At 33.8% G+C, this 20,343-nt stretch overlaps 1 protein-coding gene across 7 annotated transcripts in view; it reads right to left on the bottom strand.

The window, feature by feature from the left end:
• LOC412818 (NMDA receptor 2) overlaps positions 1-20,343 on the bottom strand; it is a 311,909-nt gene that overhangs the window by 14,439 nt on the left and 277,127 nt on the right. For 5 of the 7 annotated variants that reach the window (XM_026441777.1, XM_006569470.3, XM_006569473.3 and 2 more), the window contains 5 exons: positions 4,116-4,263; positions 3,248-3,431; positions 2,953-3,095; positions 2,245-2,357; positions 291-575 (listed from right to left, as the gene is read on the bottom strand). In XM_026441777.1, coding sequence (XP_026297562.1) covers positions 291-575; positions 2,245-2,357; positions 2,953-3,095; positions 3,248-3,431; positions 4,116-4,263 — 873 coding nt within the window. The remainder of the gene's footprint in view (positions 1-290; positions 576-2,244; positions 2,358-2,952; positions 3,096-3,247; positions 3,432-4,115; positions 4,264-20,343) is intronic. The other 2 variants (XM_006569472.3, XM_016913073.2) reach the window with 1 other exon arrangement.

The raw sequence follows: 20,343 nt of genomic DNA, 5'->3' as shown, positions 1-20,343 counted from the left end.
CAAAATTGGGATCATGAAAAATGGAAGAAAATCCAAAGAATTTTAGAATATTTCCGAAAGATTGGAACGAAAAAACCCAAAATTTATTCAAAATTGGGATCATGAAAAATGGAAGAAAATCCAAAGAATCTTAGGATATTTCCGAAAGATTGGAAGGAAAAAACCCAAAATCTATTCAAAATTATTCAAAATGGAAGAAAATAATAATATTTTAGGATATTCCCGAAAGACCAATATTGCTACCAAAAAAACAAAAAATCTATAATTTAGAGTTATAAGTTTTGACTTACCCGCTGATAACCGCCTCGATCCCTTCGGCCACGCTGCTCTTGTTGAACTCCTTCATGTACGTGTGCATCTCCTTGAAGTATTTGGCCAACGTGCTGTCTGTGTGGCTCCAAGGTATCGTGCCGAATTTGAACATGGGCTTGTGGGACCAAGGTTTGGCCAAACGGTGATCATCCACGCCCGTGAATTCGTGAAACTCCTCCCTCGTGATCATGAATGCGGCCAGGTTGGCAGTGTAAATGGCGAGAAACACCACGGCGAATAGCGCCCACACGTTTGTCATGAATCTGAGTCGAACAAAAAGCTCTTTAAAAAAAAACTCCTTCGAAAATTACTCGAAAATTACTTGAAGACGTAACTTCCACTCTAACGAGACTTTTTCCAATATTTTTCTCCAAGCCGATATTGAAGATCTCTTCGAAAAAGTAGGGGATTGGTCGGGAAGAGATCGATCTGGATTACGAGAGATCGATTCGAGGATTGAAAGAACCGATATCTATTTATAGAAGAAAGAGAGAAAATTTATCAATCCTTCGATTAATCTTTGAATCACGGATTCGTATAGGTTGATAAATTGATTAAAAAAGAGAAAGATGAAAAATCTGAATGATCTCACGACTCGTGATACAAATTTTTTGGTTCGCACATTTTTATATCTTGCGATAACATGACTGGCAGATCGTGTATTAATAATTCCACTGTAATAAACGGATACACGTTTCGTGACTTTTATTTACGAGCTGACGGCATTCTTTCATCTCCACTGTAACAATATTACATTTCCACAGGAATACCGTCATTTCTCTCCGTTTACGAAAATATAATAACGAGAGATATGTAAAATGTATGTATTTTCACCGGTTGAATTATTATTATTATTATTATTATCGTACATCCTCGAGGATCGAAATTGGAACATTTTCGAAAAAGGAAGAATATTTTAATCTCGAATTCTTCTCGAGCGGCGAGTTGAAATAAAATAAAACAGAGAGGGATGAATAATGGAGAAATGTAATGGGGAAACAATTCTCTTTCTCATTTTTAAATCAACAATCGATCTCTTCCTCGAAACGTATCGGAATTGTGGTGGTATCCCGAGACACGGCGTGTGTAGAACGATATTTTTCGAGAAAGTCGGCGCGAAATAATTCACACGATACGTTTTCGAATTCGAACCACGCGGCCGAGAAATAAAATGTTCATTTTTCACGGATAACGTTGAATACAATTTCTTCTGGCGTAAGAACACGTCTCCGCCATTCGAGCAGCTTATATTTCATTCTCAATCCGCGTTATCCAACGTGAGATATATTAACTTCCCGATAATTCGAAACACTTTTCCATATTTTTCTCTCTTTCACCTTGTGCCTATGAGCGAGACACTTTTATCGACCAGATGTGTATTCCTCGTGGGCAAATATTTCGTGATTATAATACGTAAAAATTCGTTTTTAAATCTCTAAGTTGTATCTCCAAACGACAGTAATATCGAGAATCTGATAAATTCATAATTTTAAACCGAGAAGAGACGAAGAAGAGGAAATTTAATTGATATATATATATATCGTTTTCCGCGTAAAATATTTCAAACGTGGTTATAAAGGTAGAAAAGTTCGTTTTTAAATCTGTAAATTATTTCGAAATCGAGGATCTAATAAATTCTATATTTTAAATCGAGAAAAATATATAATTGTTCGGATATGTAATTTTTCTGCGAGCAAGAAATCTACGTTAATATTTCAAACGTATATAAAATATTCCTTTTTTAAAAATCTCTTTTAAAATTATCTCCAAATATCGAGGATGTAATAATAAATTCACATTATTTAAACCGATGGAAAAAAGCACACACGGAAGGAAGCAACTTTAAAACCACTCTAACCTTACTTTACGCTCACGAGTTATGATTTGTGTCGAGGATTTTTAATTGACAATGTAGAAATCGTTTTTACCGACCTGGCTGTGAATCCCCTAGGAGAATCGATATGGACGGCTGCCTGAAATAATACGGCCCAGACCAGCCAGTACGTCCGGCAAAAGGAGAAGCGATGGTTGGGCGATGGATTCTTCTGCAATCATGGAAAGAAAAGAAAACCAGTCTCGTCCTCCGTCGAGATTACACCGTTTTCAAACCGGTTAGCGGCAACGTTGCAATAATAAGAAAACGTTCTAGTCTAGCTAAGTGTCTAAGTTAAGCTTTGTCGGAGGATTCGCTTCGAAATTTATTTATTTATTTATTGTATACAGCATTTCTATGTATAATTTGTTTCATAAGTTTCGAAATGAAGTTAAAAGTAACCAGATATATGATTGTTATTATTTTTTAATTCCTTCCCATCGGAAATTCCCCAAAGAAAAATCTTCTTGATCGACGGAGGCAACGTCGAACGAAATCGAGTGTTTCGGAAATTTCATCGAAAAGGGAATAAAAAAAGATAAAAAAAGAAGAAGAATAGGAAGAAGAAGACGAAGCGTTCTCTGTCGAGGAAAGGGAAAAGTGTCGATCGATCTCTTTTCCCTTCAATACGGGGAAACGTATTGTGACGCGCTTCGTTCAGATTAATGATCATTGGCGCGACAGATAATTTCTCGTGTCTTTTTTTTTTTTTCTTTATGGAATGGAAAGCGTGGATAGCTAATAAGAAGCGAAATTAATAGTAATACCAATAGTTTCTGCGCAGCGTCTGAAGGGTTTACCTTCATGTTGAAACCGGATGGTGACAACCATTCGAACAGGAGTATCATTATCGTGGCCGCGTGTATGGCCACGATCCCGACCAGCATCCAAGACGCGGTGTCGAATGGTTCTGGAAATTGAAATTAAGTTCTGGGATTGGAATTGAAAATTTTTTAATTCGAGTAGAAAGAAGCGATGGAAGGAAAAAATGGCGATTCGACTTTCACAGTTTTAGTTCGATTTTTAGATTCGATTTTTATAGTTGTCCAGGGGATTATTTACCAAGGAAGGCAGTGGGAGATATTATACCGGTCCTCTTCGCCACCACGATGGCGATACCTGTCTCCATGTACGGCACCGTGAAATCGACCACGGCTTCCCTTTCCGAATTGATCATCAGAGATGTCATCACCATGTCTGTTTTCCGATTCACCAGATCGGCTATCAAACCGTTCCATTTCCCATTCTGCGAACGGAATTAATATCCCATTATATTTCATTTTGTGCGAGAAAATACGCGGAATTCGAATCGACGAATCAGGAGGATTCAAATTTCCTCCTATACTCTGATTAAAATCGAATATTTTATTTAAATCGATTTATAAAATCGTGTTTTAACATTCGAAAAAAAGAAAGAGAGAGAAAAGGATTCAAATTGAAATATCGATCGATCTTTCGATTTTAGTTGTAGTTTTTTATTTGTCGTAATTTTCAACAAGTTTTTCTTCGAAATCTAAAAACTTTTTTTCGTTTTTCTCGGGAGATAAAAATGTAATTGGGACGCGTTATCAATGAACGTGATTGCAATTCTATCGACGAGGATTAAAAAGGATTCGCGATATCGAATCCGCGGTCCAATTTCCAAGACGCTTCGTTATTATCGAAACTAATTCCTTTCCATTTCTCCGGATTAAGAATTCGCAATTGATTTCACGAAATCCTACGATTCATTCGTAATTGTTCATCTTTATCAACTTGTGGACTGTAATGGAACAATTTAAAAAAAAAATATATATATAAACTTTATTTTAATGAAATTGAACTTACCAACGATATTTCTCTATTCTCTTCCGTTAATCAATTACATTTCGCGCTCTTGACGTTTGTTTCAACTTGTCCACTCGATTAGAAGGTAAATATAATTAATTACCTCCAACGTGCCCCATTTCCCATCCTCCACTCTGACGAGCTCGTAAGTGAACCCGATCTCCTCCGAGAACTTCTGCAGCAGGTCGATGCAGAATCCGCTGCAGCACTGGAAAAAGCTCTCGTTCTTCTGGGCCGATTGCGTGTCCATCCTGGAAGAAAAGAAACGTGTGTTTGTCTACGTTTAGTTTAAAAAAAATGACCTTTCCTGTAGCTCTCGAGACGAGGGGAAAAGGGACAAGGATCGAGAAAAATAAATATTTTGCGTACGAATGTGAAAATAAATCGCGCTCGAATTTAGACGAAATTTACACGAAACGAGCGATTTAACTTACGGCCGAGCCGTGAATAAGTCCGAATACGTGCTGGTCGGTCCATCTTGGACACATCTGCTGGTGACAAACTCGATGCGTATTGTTTCCGCGGCTGGTTGAATAAAACTCGTTTTGTACGTGCGCGGAGGGAACGAGCTTTATATTTTTCCCCGAATCGGAACAATCGCGGTTGTCGAATCTTTTTGAAAAAAGATCCAAACTCTTCGATCCCAGGTTTCATTCGTACTTGGATCGTTAATGCATGGTTGTCGAATCTTTTGAAAAAAGATTCAAGTTTGAAATCCTTCGATCCAAAATTTAATTTATTTCGATTAATGTGAACGAAATGATTAATTTTTTCGAATCCGAATTTTGAAACTCTTCGATTCGAAATTTAATTCATACTTGGAATTCAATTCATTAATGCGAACATATGATTGTCGAATCTTTTGAAAAAAGATCCAACTTTGAAATCCTTTGATCAAAAATTTAATTTATTTCGATTAATGTGAACGAAATGATAAATTTTCCGAATTTTAAAATTCTTCGATTCGAAATTTAATTCATACTTGAATCATTAATGCGAACACATTGTAATTTATTTCGAATCTTTTGAAAAAAAATCCAATTTTGAAATCCTTTTATCCAAAATTTAATTTATTTCGATTAATGTGAATAATAAATTTTCTCGAATCCAAACTTTGAAATTCTTCGATCTGAAATTTAATTTATTTCGATTAATGTGAACGAAATGATAAATTTTCCGAATTTTGAAACTCTTCGATTCGAAATTTAATTCATACTTGGATCATTAATGCGAACGCATGATTGTCGAATCTTTTGAAAAATCCAACTTTGAAATCTTTCGATCCAAAATAACGATAAATTTTCTCGAATCCGAACTTTAAAATTCTTCGATTCGAAATTTAATTCATACTTGAATCATTAATGCGAACATATTGTAATTTATTTCGAATTTTTTGAAAAAAGATCCAACTTTGAAATCCTTCGATCCAAAATTTAATTTATTTCGATTAATATGAACGAAAAATTTTCCCGAATTCGAACTTTGAAACTCTTCGATTCAAAATTTAATTTATTTCGATTAATGTGAACGAAACGATAAATTTTCCGAATTTTAAAATTCTTCGATTCGAAATTTAATTCATATTTGGATCATTAATATATGATTTTGAAAAAAGATTCAACTTTGAAATCCTTCGATCCGAAATTTAATTTATTTCGATTAACGCGAACGAAACGATAAATTTTCCCGAATCCAAACTTTGAAATCCTTTGATCCGAAATTTAATTTATTTCGATTAATGTAAAATTTTCCCGAATCCGAACTTTGAAACTCATCGATTCGGAATTTAATTTATTTCGATTAACGTGAACGAAACGATAAATTTTCTCGAATCTAAACTTTAAAACGATCTTCGATCCGAAATTTAATTCATACTTGGATCATCAATGCGAAACGATAAATACAGATTTAGTCTCCATAAAACTTCGATAATGATCGATCAACAAAGGGCCAATCTCCTCTATCCCATATTTAAAAGAAAAAGAAAAAAAAAAGAAATCCACCCTAAAGTTGGAAATTAACCTCTATCAATCTTATAAGAACCATCGTATAAGAAGATTAAACTCGAAGGGATTAAACGATGGACGATTAAGCTGGAATCATTATCGGCCGTCCTTCAATGTCCTTCCCTCCGCAAATAATAAATCGATAATAACGATAACGCGTCGATCAAAACTTTCCATTCAACGCGAAAGAAAATTCCAAGGTTCGACCATCTATCGAAACGTGGTATCAAATTAACATATACAAGTCGTTCGTATATAATATGGTCAATCGTTAAAATGTCGAGCGTATCGATTAATTAATTAATTAGATAGCCGTGGAATAATTTTGAATTTGGACGAACGAGGAGGCAACTCGGCGCTCGAGGGATTGTAATTATGCCCCTGGAATTTGCCAGCTGACAAGGGGAGCAATAACTGGACGCAACTGTTGTGTTTGCTTTAGCGTCAACCTGAACCACCGACTTGTATCTCGAGTTGGAAACGAGTAAATGCTGCACGGAGGGAGGGATAATTTGCGCGCGATACGACAAGATGTCATTTCGATGGAATTTCGGATGATTTATCATCCGATAAACAGCGAGAAATGTTTATACGTGTAACAGGGAGGTGATTGAACGAGAAAAGCTTGTAATTGGATTACAACCGAGTTAAATTGCGAATTGAAGTTTCGTCTTATAATTGGAAACCTTAGTCGACGGAATGAAATATTATGATTATTATCGACGAGATTGAGATGTTACTGATTCTGTGAAAAAAGATACGTTTTGTTCGAGAAAGAGATTGTTAAAGGAATAACACGTTATTCTGTTCGCGACAAAACGATAATGTTCGAACTTTTTCGTTTGCAAGAAGAAAAGCAGTGTATAATATTCTGATATTAATTTTATTTTTAACATTGTATCATTAACAACATGAATTTCAAAACGAAATAATATTAATACGATGAAAACATTCAGAAAGGTGTTAACATCCTAATTTCTCCAATTTTATTTAACCATTATATTTCTGGATATAACATTCGCTTTAATCAACACAATACAGGAATTCATAACACGAATTAATTCGTTTCGATAAAATTCGACGTTTCTCCTCTTTCTCTTTCTCTCTCTTTTTCCTCGTCGTTTCGTTTGTTTCAAAATCTCACCGCGAGATAGCGCGTGCGAGTACTGGCAGCAGGAAAAAGCGAAAAATATCATGGAAACGATAAATTTTCAATCTCGGTCGAAAGATATTCACGTTTGACTTTCGTGTTGGCCGACTGCTCACGTAAAGTCCTCGAGTAAAACTCGAATCGACAAGTTGGACGCATCGAAGGGGAAACAAAAGGGGAAGGTTTGAGTTTCTTACGTATTTCGCTATTTTTGTTCACGCTCATAAAAGTTTATGGGGCAGTTTCTAGGGGTTCTTTCGCCGAATCGATTCCACTTGTTCACGTTTCCTGCGGCGAATCGACATCTTTTTTCAAACAGTCGACTAAACGGGGATAACTTCATCAATTTTTTTTCCTTGTAACTTTTCAAATTTTCTATGTAATAATTTGTAGTTCCTAATCTGTGTAAATTGATTTTTCGAGATTTCGTTCGATGAAATAATTTACATCGAACGAAAAATCGTAACAATTGTACACAACATGCGGATAGATTCTGAGATTTAGAGATAATATATTCTTTCCCTCGTATATTCAAGAAACTGAGAAGAATTTTCCAGATAAGAAAAATTTTTAATACAGATATACCTCGTATGCGCGAATTCTTCTTCTCATTTCTATCGGTTTAAAGTAATATAAAGTTTTCCAAATACAAATTTCATCAGAAATTCTTGACTTTGGATGAAAAAGATCTTCTCTTTCGTCAGAGAATTTTTCTTCTCGTTCGACTAACGGAATTGGAGAATGAAATTCGAAATTTCGGTAAAAATATATAGGGAGGAGAAATATATAAGGAAAAGGAAATTTTCATCTCTAAAAAAAATTATTCGTTTGTTATACGATTCCTCGAGTCCCAATCACGATTTTCAATTCATTTCCTTCAACCTGCAATTTTATCCCATTACTCTAATAATTTTTAGAGCGTTGGAGATCCCTTCCTCCTCTCGAAGAGGAGAGAAAGTTGGTGCCAATACGATCCTCGCATTTCTTCCTTCCCTTTTTTTTTTTTTTTCCCTTTCTTTTTCACCTCTATATCCAATTACTCGTTTTGGCACATCTCTTTCTTTTCGTTTTAACCGCGTCGCGCACAGAAAGAAGAGTAATTATCTTCCTTTTTTGTTGGCATTCCGCCAACATCGTTTCCCACTTTTTAGGGACAAAGAGATCCTATCACCTATTGTACCTTTTATTTTCACGGAGGACAATCTTCCCTTTCTAATACCCCTTTTTATTATAGCGTCTCGTTTCGAGAGTTTCGCGCAACGAAAGAGCCGAGACCAATTTATAAAACTGTCAACGTAAAAATTTTAAACGGAAGTTCCGCATAAAAGAAAGGAGGGAAGAGATTCGATCAGATTACATCTTATCGTATAAAGCTTTGCTCGATTCTACAGTGAAGATCACTTGGTATTTATTTCTTATATTATTTGAGTATATAAATTTTTTACATATCGAGCGAAGAAATTCGACACAAGGATTTTACTTGGAAATCCTTTGTCAAAATTACGGTATTTATTTCTATCGTTGCGCAACAAGTTTAAATTTGTTCCTTCATCCAATATCGCGAAAGTTAAACAATGTCGCATCCTCATCGTAGTGTCAGGTTTTTCTTCACAACGAAAGCTTCTCTTTGCAATTTCTTCGTTCAAATATAGCGCGAAAGTGAGACGAACAAACTCAATGTTACATCTTCGTTCTGGTTTTACTTAAAACCAGGGAAATATTACTTTGTCAAAATTATTTCTACAAATTTAAATTTCTCCTTTCGTGAAAATTAAACAAAAATCATAGAGTCAAGAGCGAGATTTTTGGAATGGAAAAAATTATTTAGAAAAATTCACGTTAAAATTGTATTTATTTCCACCATCGTGTAAATTTAAATTCGTTCTTTCATCCATCTCGAAAATTAAATAACGTCTTCGTTATACCATCAAATTTTACCTGGAACAAAAGCCAAATTTGTTCTTTCGTTCAATATACCGCGAAAGTCAAACGAACAAATTCAATGTTACATCTTCGTTATAGTGTCTGGGTTTTACTTGGAGTAAAATTTTCGTCAAAATTATGGTAATTATATTTATCTCTATCATTGTACAGATTTAAATTTGTTCTTTCCTTTGCGAAAATTAATCAAACATCTTCATACATCATCAAATTTTACTTTAGGCAGCAAAAGCTTTGCTTAAATTTGTTTTTTCCTTCGATATATCTGGAAAATTAAATAAATATCTTCATTACATCGTCAAATTTTAGTTGGAACAAAGCTTGCTTAAATTTGTTCGAAAGCGAAATGAGCAAATTCAACGTTACATCAAATCAAAATAATTATTTAGAAAAATCAAAATTATGGTAATTATTTCTATAATTATACAAATTTAAATTTCTTCTTTCACCTATCTCGAAAATTAAACAAATATCTTCATACATCATAAAATTTTACTTGAAAAGCTTCGCCTAAATTTGTTCCTTCGTTCAATATATCGCGAAAATTAATCAAACATCTTCATACATCATCAAATTTTACTTGGAACAAAAGCTTTGCCTAAATTTGTTCCTTCGTTCAATATATCGCGAAAATTAATCAAATATCTTCATACATCATCAAATTTTACTTGGAAAGTTTCGCTTAAATTTGTTTTTTCATTCAATATATCGCGAAAATTAATCAAACATCTTCATACATCATCAAATTTTACTTGGAGCAAAAGCTTCGCCTAAATTTGTTCTTTCGTTCGATATATCTTGAAAATTATCAACAAATATCATCATCAAATTTTACTTGGAACAAAAGCTTCGCCTAAATTCGTTCCTTCGTTCAATATATCGCGAAAATTAATCAAACATCTTCATACATCATCAAATTTTACTTGAAGCAAAAGCTTAAATTTGTTCCTTCATTCAATATATCGCGAAAATTAATCAAACATCTTCATACATCATCAAATTTTACTTGAAAAGCTTCGACTAAATTTGTTCCTTCGTTCAATATATCGCGAAAATTAATCAAACATCTTCATACATCATCAAATTTTACTTGGAGCAAAAGCTTCGCCTAAATTTGTTCTTTCGTTCGATATATCTCAAAAATTATTAACAAATATCATCATCAAACTTGGAACAAAAGCTTCGCCTAAATTTGTTCCTTCGTTCAATATATCGCGAAAATTAATCAAACATCTTCATACATCATCAAATTTTACTTGGAAAGCTTCGCCTAAATTTGTTCTTTCGTTCGATATATCTCGAAAATTATCAACAAATATCATCATCAAATTTTACTTGGAACAAAAGCTTCGCCTAAATTTGTTCCTTCGTTCAATATATCGCGAAAATTAATCAAACATCTTCACACATCATTAAATTTTACTTGGAAAGCTTCGCCTAAATTTGTTCCTTCGTTCGATATACCGCGAAAGCGAAAATTCAACTTCATCAAACTTCGTTCAAAATTATAGTCTCTCTACTCTATTTCTACCATTACGTATCAAATTTTTCGTGCGAGAAAATACGACACACCGTCTCTGAAATCTGGGCGCAACTCGGTCGAGGATCTCGACTCCAAACTCAAAATCTGGTTAGCCACTAGCGTGTGAAACGTCGCGGTCCCACGTTGGCGTGGATCGACATCTGTAAACTTGGCCCGAACTAACCAGAAATCGGAAAACTTTGACGGGTATCGGTGTTGCAAACCGTGGCGAACCGCGTCGCGCTCGATCGAGGCGATAACCCTCGCAGCAGGCCGGTCGATAACGATTGGCCACCGAGCAAACGAATCTAATCCGATCGAAGTCTAATTGGCCGAGCGAAGAGTTAACAGTCGTGTCGGGAATAAGTTGGATCAACGTTCGAATCGAGACGTAGACTCGAAATTGTTTTCCTTACGTAAATTATTCGATAAATTTCGAGGGAGTAAAGAGAAAATTGGAGATCGGTAATATTCTTCCAAGGATTATGTCGATTGCTGCATTAAAACTTTGTGACAAATATTTATCGTATTCGAAGATTTATATTTCCAATTTTTCATGGACGATGTGTACACGTTAAAGAAATTTGTTTAAGATAACGAGAAGTATATAATGAGAGAGAAGTAATCTCAAGATTGTTTCGGCGAAATTTGAAGATGATTCGTCAATTTGCAATAGTTACAATGCATTTGTTACAAAAATATTCATAATATATATTAATAAATTTGGAGGGAGTAAAGAGAAAATTGGAGATCAGTAATATTCTTCCGAGGATTATGTCGATTGCTGCGTTAAAACTTTGTGACAAATATTTACAGTATTCGAAGATTTATATTTCCAATTTTTGATGGACGATGTGTACACGTTAAAGAAATTTGTTTAAGATAATGAGAAGTATATAATGAGAGAGAAGTAATCACAATCTCAAGATTGTGTTGGCAAAATTTGAAAATGATTTGTCAATTTGCAATATATATGTAAGTTACAATGCATTTGTTACAAAAATATTCATAATATGTATTAATAAATTTGGAGAGAAAATTGGAGATTAGTAATATTTTTCCGAGGATTATGTCAATTGTATTAAAACTTTGTGACAAATATTTATCATATTCGAAGATTTATATTTCCAATTTTTGATGGACGATATGTACACGTTAAAGAAATTTGTTTAAGATAACGAGAAGTATATAATGAGAGAGAAGTAATCACAATCTCAAGATTGTGTTAGCAAAATTTGAAAATGATTTGTCAATTTATGCAATAGTTACAATGCATTTGTTACAAAAATATTCATACAAGACTGCTTCATATATGCGGTCTATTATTTAATATTTTGTTGGATCACAAAAGTGATTAATTCATCACTGATTAATTGCAGTGAAATTATAAAATTACAATCGATTCGCAATTCCATATTTCTAATTAATATTTTCTTTAAGATATTTGAAATTTATTTAATTTTTTGCCTATTTCAGTTCATAAATTTTCGATTTATTTCTGATTTATATCTGGATTCAGTGATGTATTTAACATGTATTGTACACGATCCACGCTGTTGAAATCTTCCAACAATCCCAACTTATGGATCCCACTATCTTTGAGATATATATAATAATTTCTCGCTTCTAATCTCGTCAAGTTTTCAAATCCTCGACTTTTGCACTAGAGTGAAAATTTTATATTGTATTATAATATCTGGATATAACTTTAACTTTCTCTGTTGATATATTTGTTGATATATTTAAAGGCGCGACTCGTGTCTTGTATATTTACGCGCGAATGTTTTGATTCTGTTTCTCGTCGAACCGGCGTGCGAGCTCAGTAGAACAAAGTCATCGGCACGATCCACATCTCGCGCGACAATTTCCTATTTCTCTTTTATTAAATATATATTGTTTTTTAATTTTGTTATCTTTTCACAAATTTATCATATATTAATAGTAATTTATTCGAGGCGATATATCCACGAATTTTTCCCCGCCCCTCGAAACAACAATGGTCGATTCGAAAATTCGGATTATGTGTTTTTTTGAAGAAGAATTTTCAGCCGTGTTTTTGTCACCCTCTCGTTTCGAGCAGAATGGAAAAAATAATTTTGTATCGCGTGAAAATGGTTGAAATGGGGCTCGAAATGGGGCAAAAGTAGGGCAAAGTTTTGAAACGGTTAGTCGAGAGTAAACGTTCACGTTGAACGTTGAGCAATTAAGTGGACGCGGACTAAACCGCGAAATTGTGTGTGAAATTGGTAGCGGATGGAAATTTACCGAATTGGAAATGAACTTAAACCGGAATGTTCGTGCGTTCTATTGTGCTCGGATGGAATTGCGAGATTATTAAACTGATTAACAATTGATCGAAATAATTCGGCGATCTTTGAACCGTTGTCGCGAAACGTTATCGTTCTTCGAATTCTCGTCGTGCGATTTATAATTTTCGTTTCGTTTCAATCAGGATTTTTTTAGATCTATTTCATTTTTGTCTGTTTTTCGAATTCTCGTCGTTCCATTTATAATTTTTGTTTCGTTTCAATCAGAATCTAGAACTAGAATTTTTTTAGATCTATTATCTCGATATTTATCGTTATTTGGATCATTATACGATCTGTTCTTCGAGTTCTGATTGTTCCATTTATGATTTTCAATTAGAATCTAAAACTAGAATTTTTTTAAATCTATTATCTCGATATTTATCGTTATTTGGATCATTATAGAATCTGTTCTTCGAGTTCTGATCGTTCAATTTATAATTTTCGTTTCATTTCAATCAGATTCGAGTCTAGAATTTTTTTAGACTTATTACATATATCTCATTTTTATCTGTTTTTCGAATTCTCATTGTTCCATTTATGATTTCGATCATTTCAATCAGAATTTAAAATTATAATTTTTTTGGATCTATTATCTCGATATTTATCGTTATTTGAATCATTATACGATCTGTTCTTCGAGTTCTGGACATTCAATTCATAATTTTCAATTGTTTGAATTAGGATTCGAATTTAGAATGTTTTTAGATCTGTTTACGAATTCAATCGAGCGCATTTGCGAAATATTACACATATTTCGGTATTTATCGTTATTTGGATCATTTTACGATCATTTTTCTTCGAATTCTGATTGTTCAATTTATGATTTAGATCGTTTCAATCAGAATCTATTTAATTTTTTTAAATCTACACGTTTTCTTGATATTTTTCGTTATTTGAATCATTTTACGATCATTTTTCTTCGAGTTCTGATCGTTTCATTTATGATTTCGATCGTTTCAATCAGAATCTAGAATTAGAATTTTTTTTAGATCTATCATCTCGATATTTATCGTTATTTAGATCATTATAAAATCTGTTCTTCGAGTTCTGATCGTTCGATTCACGATTTTCAATCAGAATGTAAAATATTTTCAGATCTGTTGACGAATTTAACCGAGCGTACTCGCGAAATATTACACGTATCTCGATATTTATCGTTATTACGTTACGGATTATTACGGAAGGCGAAATTAATTTTGAAATTTCCTTTGTGCCGCGTATTTAATAATTTTTCCAACTAAATTATCCTATATCGAAACGCACAATTAAAACGAGGCAGAGGGAGGGGGTGGGGATAAATATTGCCGACGTATTGCGAGCGCGACGCCATTGTTCCCCTGAAAATTAAAATCCTCGATGCAGCATACGAATTCTCGTATTAACGGAACATGAATGACGAGGGGAGGAGAACAAAGACGGAAAGCTTGTCTCGATGAATCGATCCTACGTGCAACGATTTATTTTACAGGAACGAGATCTCTCTTGTTTCGAATCGGCGCGTGAGAACCTCGTAAAAATTCCCTCTATTGATTCATAACGCGTCCATACTCACGGAGTAACCTTTGCGAATATTATGGAGAAGGAAAAAAGATATCCTCGGGGGTGGGATTCCTCGGAGAACGGTTCATTTCGTATGCATCCTCGAGAATCACTCTGTTCCTCCACCCTTGCTCACCAATCGCATCACGAATCCCACACACGTGGAGGAAAAGTGAAGAAGGAAAAGGAGATGCTGTTGTTCCATTTCGTGTTCGAATCGTTGTTGATCGATTCGATAAATTTAAATTTCATCGAATGTCAAAAATCAAACGGATAATTTTAATTTTCGAAAAATGTTCGACCACTTATCCAAAGATTGCGCAGAAGGAAAAGGAGATGCTGTTGTTCCATTTCGTGTTCGAATCGTTGATCGATTCGATAAATTTAAATTTCATCGAAGCACACGAATGTCAAAAATCAAACGGATAATTTTAATTTTCGAAAAATCTTCGACCACTTATCCAAAGATTGCGCAGAGGAGAAGCGCAGAAGGAGATGCTGTTGTTCCATTTCGTGTTCGAATCGTTGTTGATCGATTCGATAAATTTAAATTTCATTGAACGAGTGTCAAAAATCAAACGGATAATTTTAATTTTTGAAACAGAGGAAAATCTTCGATCCAAAGATTGCGCGGAGGAGAAGTGCAGAAGGAAAAGGAGATGCTGTTGTTCCATTTATCGATTCGATAAATTTAAATTTTGTTTTATGAAAACACACGAGTGCCAAAAATCAAACAGATAATTTTAATTTTCGAAAAATCTTCGACCACTTATCCAAAGATTGCGCAGAAGGAAAAGAAGATGTTGTTGTTCCATTTCATGTTCGTGAATCGTTGTTGATCGATTAGATAAATTTAAATTTCATCGAAGCACACGAGTGTCAAAAATCAAACGGATAATTTTAATTTTTGAAACAGAGGAAAATCTTCGACCACTTATCCAAAGATTGCGCAGAAGGAAAAGGAGATGCTGTTGTTCCATTTCGTGTTCGAATCGTTGATCGATTCGATAAATTTAAATTTCGTTTTATCAAAGCACACGAGTGTCAAAAATCAAACGGATTCGATAATTTTAATTTTTAAGAAAATCTTCGACCACTTGTCCAAAGATTGCGACCGATTATTTGAAAAATCGTCCAGTTCGATGGTGAAAAGAAATCGTTTCCAATCCATTTCGCGCGACTTTGCATGGGACGGAGGAGAAGGTTTGTGTATAGCGCGACGTGGAACACGGAGGAACAGGAAGTGACCCGATACCGCTGTATCCACGAAACTGATTCGTGATCGATCACGTGGAATATAGAGGCAGGAAGTGGTTCGAGGAAACCATAGAGGATTCTCTGTGCGTGTATAATGGAAAAGGAATATCGAAGGGGGAGGGTGGGTGAGTTTCTCTCGATTGAAAGGGTATGTAACGGTTCGAGATGGATGTATCGACAGGGTGGATCGATTCGAACGTTGAGATCTTTCGGGTAACAAAGTATCTCTTGTGAAAAAAAAAAGAAGAGGAAAGTTGAGTAATCGAATCGAAGCGCGAGAAGAGCGACAATTTACTTTTATTTCGACTCGATATATTTCTCGTATATTTCGTAACAAAATTTATAAAAAGGATGTGTTTCAGATAACTCTATATCTGTTGTAAAGAAAAAAAAGGAAAGTTGGATAATTGAATCGAAACGTGGCAATTTGTTTACATTCGAACGTGGGAAATAAATAATTTTTTATTACGTATATTTCGTAACAAGATTTGTAAAAAGAGATATTTGAGATACCTCTTGTAAAAAAAAGAAGAAAAGAAGTTAAATAATTGTATCGAATTTATTTCAATTCGTATCACAGTCTTACGTAAACTGCAACTTTGAACGTGTTAAAACGAATAAATAATTTTTTATTGCAAATATTTTGTAACAAAATTTATAAAAAGGGATGTTTCAGATAACTCTATAACATATTTGTTGTAAAGAAAAAAAAAGAAAATTGGATAATTGAATCGAAATATGGCAATTTATTTATATTCTGCATTCGAACGTGGGAAATAAATAATTTTTTATTGCGTTACATTTCGTAACAAGATTTATAAAAAGAGATATTTGAGATATCTCTTGTAAAAAAGAAAAGAAGTTAAATAATTGTATCGAATTTATTTCAATTCGAACGTATCACAGTCTTACGTGAACTGCAACTTTGAACGTGTTAAAACGAATAAATAATTTTTTATTGCACATATTTTGTAACGAAATTTATAAAAAAAGATATATTGGAGATTATAGACAATTTCACTCCATTTGAATGTATATCCAAATAAACAATTTCTATAATTTTGTAACAAAATTTACAAAATATTATTATTATTATTATTTGATAATAACAGTTGAAAGTTGCTGTTATAAGATTTAAATTTCCATATTCAGTTAGTAATAATAACCATAAATAGATTAAAAAAAATTTTCGAAAGTTTAACAATTGAAGAATTGTGCCAATTCCTGTGCAAACATCGTCTTCTCCCTCTCTCATCATTATTCTCATCCTTAATGACGTTTGCTTATCGTTAGTAGAAGGACGAGTCCACTCGAAGCTTCCAAGCTTGCTAAGAAGACGTGCGAGTTTACACACGTGTCGTTCCGTCTCTGCAATGACGCGTAATAAATCTAAGATTTCGTCAAATCGATCTGAATATTAATGAAACGATTTTGAACGAAGAGTATCTTAAAAGAATCTTTTATTATCTGTTGGATTGGAATTATTCTCCACTGGAACATCATTATTGTTATTGGAACATAAGTTGCATTGGACGAGAGAGAAATTTTATAAAGACTGCAGCAGCTGGGGTCTGGAAACTTCTTCCCAGCATCGTAAAGTATTTTCATAACTTTCGTAACGCGACGAAGCATTAATTTTACCTTCGATGATTAATAATCAGCTGTGCCTTTCTTTTTCTAAATTTCAGAAGACTTTATATTATATATATTTATATACAAAATATAAGGTTTTAAGTTTATAAGATTTTTGTTGCAACGTTGAAATTTTTCTCTCGATATTTAAATTTATTTATTTCATGGATTATTTTAATTTCGCAACTTTTAATCTCCATTGCAATCTCTCCACTCCCGTTGAAATCGGTGAATCGATCGGTGGTTATCCAAGTGTATCGCAATCACCCTTGGATCACTTAACAAAGTGAGGATTTATCTGTAAAGTAACGGCTCCCCCGTTGAAAATTTGATCGAAGATAAATTCGAGCTCGTGTTATAGGCGGGATATTAAGTTGAAGTGGTGCTTCCAAGTTTCCATCCTGAGAGGAAGGAGGCTGGTTAGTTAACTGAGCGTTGCTCGGTTAGCTTTAATATCGGCTATCCTCGATTACGATCTTTCTGAGAAACAAGTGGTGGAAGAAGGAGAAACGAAAACAATGACGGTATCAAACGATTTCGTTTTCTCTATTAACTTTTCAATATATATTATTTATTATAGATATTTTATATTTTGTTATAAATCTTAATTGCATGAATTTTTATCGAAAGGGTTGAAAGAAATATATATACGGCTTGTTGCGATTTATTTAAAAATGAGAGTGGAATGAATTGAATGACAATGATATTCTTTGACGAATGCATCCATGCAAGAATATATCTTTGAAATTTAATTGGGAAGAGAATAGAGGTAATAATTAATATAATAATTATTCAAATATTTATTCCATAATCTCCACGTTCTTTTTTTTAATTTTTCTTTTAATTATTTCCGATATTATAAAACGATATTTTTTGCTTGATGATCTAAGAATGTCGATTGCTCGTTTCACGGTTTGGCTAAGTCGTTTACAAAATTTTCCTAGACGAAGTAAAATCGATAATATTATCGTTATTCAAAATATCTGTCAAATTATTTTTTGCGGATATTGACAGAATTTTCACTATCGTCAACAATGGTTAAAATTCTTTTTAATTTTTAAGGCTACCTTTCCAATTCCAATTCTAATATTTTAAATATATTTCTACGGGAAATACATTCGAATTCTATCAGAAGTTACAAATTTATTTGCACACATAATATAACCAGTCGCCCTACAATATTTCTATAAAAAGTGAAATCAATATCGTTATTTAAAGTATCTATCAAATTATTTTTCATCTTGGCAGAGCTTTCATCTTGATATTTTTTCTGACCATGGTTTTTAAAAATTTAAGATTCTAATATTTTAAATATATTTCTAGGGAAAATACATTTGAATTCGATCAGAAGTTACAAACATATTTTATAATACGTAATATAACCAGTGGCTTACAATGTTTTTGTAAAAAATAAAATTACTACTATCAAATTATTTTTTACACATCTTGGCAAAATTTTTACCTTCATCAACGACGCTCGATATTCTTTTTAATTTTTAAGGCTACCTTTCCAATATTCTAATACTTTAAATATATTTCTAGAGAGAATACATCCGCATCGTTCGAAATGATTCGAGAAGTGGAGAAAAAGAAAGGAAGACGAGTTTCTCTCTGCGTGTTTTGCATCAAAAAGGAGTTGATCATTTCCCCCCTCTCCGCTCTCTATATTAATCTTGCCGAGTAGGACAAACGATTTCGAGATATTTGCCAGAAAAATTTGTCGTCTCGATCAGTTGGCAGCGCTGTGCACGATTATTAATCTGAAACGAGAGAAAGGAAGGAGGGGGAGAAAAAAGAAAGAAGGAAATAGATGGAATAGAAATCCACGATACGTGCCCGTTCTTAGATCCCACCGTTCGCGCCGGCGACACGTTTCCACAATGTTCGCCATTGCCGTGGATTTACGGTGAATTAGAAATTGCGAAAGGGCCGTCGAACGCGGTGCAAACGATCCTCTTCTCTCTCTCTCTCTCTCTATCCTCGCCGTTTTCGTGAATCACGGATTATTCTCACGGAGATGATGGAATAATCGTGGAATTAAAAAACGATGAATCATTGGAGATGAATGATGAATGATCAAAATTTGTAATAATGGAGGCGCGAGAATCGTTCGAGAATGAATGGAGGATGGAAGATTATTTTGTATCGCATTTTGGAAATTGGAAAGTTTGGAAAAAGATGCAAGTCGAATGGAAGATTATTGTGACTCGTGAAGGAAAAGGGTTGCTGCGAATTATGAATGGAGAATGGAAGATTATTTTGTATCGCATTTTGGAAATTGGAAAGTTTAGAAAAGGATGCAAACAGAATGGAAGATTATTGTGACTCGTATTCGTAAAGGTAAAGAGTTGCTGCGAATTATGAATGGAGGATGGAAGATTATTTTGTACCGCGTTTTGGAAAGTTTGGAAAAGAATGCAAGTCGAATGGAAGATTATTGTGACTCGTATTCGTGAAGGGAAAGGGTTGCTGCGAATTATGAATGGAGGATGGAAGATTATTTTGTATCGCATTTTGGAAAGTTTGGAAAAGAATGCAAGTCGAATGGAAGATTATTGTGACTCGTATTCGTGAAGGTAAAAGTTGAATTATGAATGGAGGATGGAAGATTATTTCGTATCGCGTTTTGGAAATTGGAAAGTTTGGAAAAGGATGCAAGTCGAATGGAAGATTATTGTGACTTGTATTCGTGAAGAAAAAGGGTTGCTGCGAATTATGAATGGAGGATGGAAGATTGTTTTGTATCGCATTTTGGAAATTGGAAAGTTTGAAAAAGGATGCAAGTCGAATGGAAGATTATTGTGACTCGTATTCATGAAGCGAAAGGGTTGCTGCGAATTATGAATGGAGGATGGAAGATTGTTTTGTATCGCATTTTGGAAATTGGAAAGTTTGGAAAAGAATGCAAGTCGAATGGAAGATTATTGTGACTCGTATTCGTGAAACGAAAGGGTTGCTGTAAATTATGGCGAAAT

Source organism: Apis mellifera, linkage group LG7, assembly GCF_003254395.2.
Source record: "Apis mellifera strain DH4 linkage group LG7, Amel_HAv3.1, whole genome shotgun sequence".
In the NCBI taxonomy this organism is placed as follows: Eukaryota; Metazoa; Arthropoda; class Insecta; order Hymenoptera; family Apidae; genus Apis; species Apis mellifera.
This window is presented reverse-complemented; position numbering and strand designations above follow the sequence as displayed.